We start from the raw sequence: 5,644 nt of genomic DNA, 5'->3' as shown, positions 1-5,644 counted from the left end.
TAAACCAGCAAAGGACCAGCTTAAACCAGCAAAGGACCAGCTTAAACCAGCATCCCAGCGTCAAAACATACCTAACCAGCATATGCTGGTTTTTTCAACAGGGAGGTGAAAATGGGCAAAGAAAACAGAAAAGTCCAAAATTACAAAACGTCTATCAGAAAAATGTGGTAAAGCATGACCATTAGACAATTTGCCAATAGTAGGCAGCGTCGCAAAAAAAAAAAGAAAACATGCAAATTAACAGCAAAAGATCTGCGAAGACTTGATTGTAAAAGCACCAGTGCCACAATTTCCCAGAACTCCTGGAATCTTCCCATCAATCTGGAATCTCCAGAAGTACAAAATGTCAGGTTCTCAAAGAATTTGCTAAGGCAAGAAAAGCAGAAACACAACCCCCTCTTAACAAAGATCCCCGGCTGAAGCGTCATGATTAGGCCAAGAGATACACGAAGACTGACTTTTCACAGGTTTAATGAGAGTTACTCTTGCTGGACACAGAGCAGAAAGCTGTGAGCTAGCTGCCGGACTGAAGAGAAACTCCTGGAGGACACTTTCATCAGCAGCATTCAGAAAGGTCACGATCTCTATGCACCATCACACACAGCCAAGTATTTCACTGTTTGGTTTGTGGGAAAAGTCTCCAGAGGTGACTGAAGTGTTCAGTTTTTGTGAGCAGTGATGAGTGGTGATTTTGTTGTTACACATGATACATAAAAATGCATAATATTAAAACAAAATGTTTAAATATATTTAAAAAAAAAACTAAAATTGAATAAACAAAATGTGCAAAGATTATGTTATCAAGGTAGTTATTTTCATTAGACGCACTGATGGGCTAAATTAATTTATTTTTTCTTTTACCTTTATTTATATAGCGCTTTTAACAATACAGATTGTGTCAAAGCAACTTTACAGAATACTGAAGCACTACCCTAGAGCTTCAAAAACAATGTTATTAATCTTTCTTTCTTTTTTTGAATAAGATTCCTTCGAAAAATCTGCCTTTTTTCAATTTCTAAACTCATTAAGACATTTCATGTTCTTTTTGTTTTTATATTATGTAAGCTATCATGATATGTGTATAGAAGACCAATAAAGATGTTTTGAAAGCTGAGATATTTCTGTCCCTCCACAGTTTCAATTATTTTGTGAAATAAACATCTTTCATTTAACAAAAACATTAGATGTGTTGTAATGGCATGCTGCTCACTATATTAGTCATAAATCTACACTAAAAAACTTGACTAATTGATACTGAGGATCACAGATGATGGACAGATCAGATGTCTGAATACACTGGCAGAACTGAAATCTGTGCTGCATGACTCACATCAAGTCAGTCCAGGTCCACACTGCATTACAGTTTCATCTCATTTCACCAATGTTTTTCACTTATTTCAAAGATCCTTACAGTCCTCCTGTTATACCACAGTAAAAGAGCCAAAAACACAAAGACATTGATCAAGCTGAACAAGCAGATGACTAATTATGGGGTGTTCATTTGCTTTCTTCAGAAATTATTATTTTTAAAATATCCATAGAATTCTCTCCCTGCATAATTACCTTGGATTTTGCATTACTTTTCAAAAGCAATGGCCCATTGTAAATTATTCCTTAAAAATAAAAAATAGAGAGCGAGAGAGAAACCTTGCATCTCCTTAAACATAAAGCCAGTCATTTAACATTAGCTTCTTAAACTGCATTGACTGCATTGAATAGAAAAGCAAGAATTAGAAATGACAGTTAAAAGTCTGAACACCCACATGTGCTTGCATTTTTTTTATTTTATTTTTTTTGCACTAATGAAACTTAATAATCTTGGTGATTTTCTTTGAGGGTTGTGTTAGAGGTAGGACAGTATATAGAAAAGCAAGAATTAGAAATGACAGTTAAAAGTCTGAACACCCACATGTGCTTGCATTTTTTTTATTTTATTTTTTTTGCACTAATGAAACTTAATAATCTTGGTGATTTTCTTTGAGGGTTGTTTTAGAGGTAGGACAGTATAAAGAGTTTGGTGGCACCAGCCAGAACAAATTCCAACAGTTGCTGTCAGTAGTCAAAGGCAATTTAGTAGGTAATTCATGTGTGCCCTATTTTGAAACTTATTCATCCACATTATCATTAAAACTTGTCTGCAAATGAATAAATCAAAATGTATTTCAATAATTTGGACTCTTAAAGGGATAGTTCACCCAAGAATTGTAATGCATTACTTTTAAAAGTAACTTTCCCCAACACTGGGTACTTACTTGCGCTTATCCGGATTGTTCAACCCGACTTCAAACTAAAAGATTACATTCTCTCGCCTGAAGTTATGGTTGATTGCTCTTCGGCTGGATATCAACACACCCATTAACGTAAACTACGCCAGAGCGCTTACACACCTCACACACCAGATGCCGTGTACGCGGTTCTACTGAAGAAACAAAGTCACCTACATCTTGGATGCCCTGGGGGTAAGCAGATAAACATCAAATTTTCATTTTTGGGTGAACTATCCCTTTAAGGTCAAATTTAGTGTAGGCTACTGGCATTTTTCACTTTATAAACAATAAGGAACAATTAATAGCAATATATTTATATTCTACACTGCTAGAACAGCTCTAAACATTCTACTATAATATATCCAGCTCCTTTTCAATGTTGCTGCTGCGTGATTCCTAGCACAGCATTGCAAGAGCTCTTTGCACCTTTACTGCTTTAATGCTTCACCTGCCTTTATTTCTGCTTCTGGAGATCCTCAAAGCCTTATATAAAGTGACCCCAAACGTATTTGGACACTTTTGCCACAATCAAAAATGTCTTTGCATTATATATCAAAATAAGTGTCATTTAGGGTGAATTAAGGGTGATTGGGACATAAGGTCAAATGGGACAGTATAACTATACAGAATTTATTTTCTCACCTAATGAGTGAAAATAAAAACTTTTTTTGCTGAGTCCTAGGTGTAAGACCACAATGGGATGCCCTCATTGGTGTGACATCATGTAGGTGGGCGGGGCATGCATCAAACAGGAAGTTGACCATGAAATGCATGAACTGAGGAAAATGACATAAGCTTTTGCTAGTTTTCATAATAAGGTCCTAAAATTCTCATAGCTACTATATTATACAAACTTTTGATGGAAACAAAAATATGATGCACTACTTCTACAAAATAAGTAAAAAAAGTGTTAATATCATGTTTCTATTTTCCGAATTAGGTTGTTTTTATTTTGTCCCATCCTCCCAAACACAGTTTGGGTGGATGGGACAGCATAATTTTGGTTGATTGGGACAGTGCTTAAAGGCTTTGCTAATTAAGAAAATGATACATATACCACTGTATATGCTCCGTATGCCCTAAATCAGTGGTTTCCAACCTTTTTATTTATGGAAGCCCTAATCAACCACAAAAATAGTCATGAACTAGCTAGATTTTTGCTAAAATAAAAATTCTGAAATAGAAGCGTTTTGAAAATAGAAGCATTATAGATAAACTTTTTTTTATGTTTTTTGTTGCAGAAGTAAATCATATTCATGTTTCGTTTAAAGGTTTGTGTAGGTTACATTTTTTTAACCTGTTATTTAACCAAAATTTTTGTTTTTGTTGGGTTTTTTTCCCTGTTTTTTTGGATCTGAAGCATTTTTATTTTTTACTTGTCTAATATTTTATTTTTAAATGTTTTCAATGACCTTTGGACTTCAAGCCTTCTTTTCCCTCAGTTACATGTGTTGTATTGTATGAAATTTGGATGGATTTATGAAGTGAGAAATAAAGTTGAACAGAAATAAACATGGGCTCTTAATAATGATGAACAGAAAATGAAATATTGCATATAAAATTATATTAAAGTATGAACTGACTTGTGCAATACAGTAAATATTCTTACACTACCCTAAATTAATGAAAAATTACCCTAACCCTTTACCCTTTACCCTTTACCCTTTACCCTAACCCTAACCCTAACCCTATAACTGCCATATATTGGGATGTTAAGGCACTGAACTGTATCTATAAGGCAATAACTAAATACAGGTCAAAAACAGCTACACTGCTGGACGCGACGCGAAACAGAACGCTGCAGACGGAGCTTGACGCGTCTGTCAGGACTGCGCTGGAATCGTGACGCAGACAACCAGTCGACCAATCAGAGCCTTTGTGTATGCGTGCGGCGTGTTTATACGACTGACGTCGCGCGTTCGGAGTGTAGACACCTGTGTTGTTGCGTCGCATCGCGTCGCATGCGGTGTATTCAGGGTGTTCCTGCGCCACCATTTATAAGTGCATTCTAGTGTATGGCATATTCTCTACTGCACCACGAACTCCTTCCAGAACTGTGATGGAAACGATTTTTAACCTATAGCCACATTTAAGCTTCAGTGGCACAAAGCCACCGCTGGAGACGCAGAGTCAGTGTTTGACATAAGCATGGCTGAGCGCGGGACCTGCGCACCTCTCATATATCACAGCGCGTCTTTACCTGGAGAAAAGAGGCAATATTTGACTCAGGTTAATAAAGCTGAATGAGAAGATGATGGACAGCCGGACCGAGAATCCGACGAAGGCAGCGGGCTATCTGAAGGAGCTGAATAAGATCATAGAGACCCAGCAGACGCTGCTGGAGCGGCAGAAGAGGCGCATCTTTGAGCTGGAGCAGCATGTGTCCGACCTGTGCGCCGAGAACAGCCGCCTGAGACACGAGTACCAGCGGCACCTGCTCTCCTGCAGACTGCGCTCCATCCAGGAGAACAGCCCGCTACAGCAGTAATACTCCTCTTATATACTTCCTTCAAAAACCTGCCTCTTAATCAGATATTAGAAGGTGAACGCGAATACACAGTGACAGGTCGCTTATTTAAACAACATTTTATAGGCTATATATTGTATTTGTTTTTAGAGTTTGTCTCATTTTGGAGCGTGTTTGGTTAGTTTGATTTTGAAAATACATAATTGCAGTGTCTGGTACGTCCAGAATACTATTAAAGTAGATTGTGCTTTTTTTCTAACAGCTGCGTATGAAGGTAGAATGACGTCAAAAAGATTTGCATACGCAGGGTAAGAGTTGTGGAAGTGTACATAAGACTGTAAGCGTAAATTAAATTTGCATGCGCAAGAGAAGCTTTGTAAAGGTGTAAATTGCGTTTCAAGCGTAAGAAAAAATTATTTGCAGCATTTTACTGTTACTCGTAAGTGTAATTCATGTATTGTGAAACTGCAGCTTCATGCTAACGCAAAATAAATATGATCTGCATGCTTCTGACTTCCATTTTTCCGCGCTTACACTTTTGGCACGTTTTTTTCGCCAAAAGACGGTCAAAAGCACTGCAAGCCTGTGAACAGTGATTTGCAAGCGAAAACAACAGTTTAAAGAACTGCAAAACGGATTGACTGCATAGAACCAATCTGTATGTGTAAAAAAACAAACTGTTGCAAATGTCTAAATGACTTGTTGTACATGTGGGGCAAAAAGTTCCCGAAATAAACCGATATGTACAGCTCCGTCTCTCTTTTCTCTGCGCTTACAATTTTGGCAAGATTCTCTCACTTATGCCGAGTTCACACTGCACGATTTTAGCCCGATTTTTCACTCGCCGACAGGTTTTGCGAAATCGCCGACAAATGCCCGAAATCGGAGGCAAATCGGTGCTCGTTCACGC

General features: G+C 37.6%; 1 protein-coding gene across 1 annotated transcript in view; it reads left to right on the top strand.

The window, feature by feature from the left end:
* The first annotated feature begins 4,192 nt into the window (after positions 1-4,192).
* LOC107736949 (IQ motif and SEC7 domain-containing protein 1-like) overlaps positions 4,193-5,644 on the top strand; it is a 92,193-nt gene continuing 90,741 nt past the window's right edge. The window contains exon 1 of the mRNA XM_016548332.1: positions 4,193-4,751. Coding sequence (XP_016403818.1) covers positions 4,519-4,751 — 233 coding nt within the window. The 5' untranslated portion in view covers positions 4,193-4,518. The remainder of the gene's footprint in view (positions 4,752-5,644) is intronic.

The sequence above is a fragment of the Sinocyclocheilus rhinocerous genome, unplaced genomic scaffold (genome assembly GCF_001515625.1).
Source record: "Sinocyclocheilus rhinocerous isolate Xijiao unplaced genomic scaffold, SAMN03320098_v1.1 scaffold554, whole genome shotgun sequence".
Lineage (NCBI taxonomy): Eukaryota > Metazoa > Chordata > Actinopteri > Cypriniformes > Cyprinidae > Sinocyclocheilus > Sinocyclocheilus rhinocerous.
This window is presented reverse-complemented; position numbering and strand designations above follow the sequence as displayed.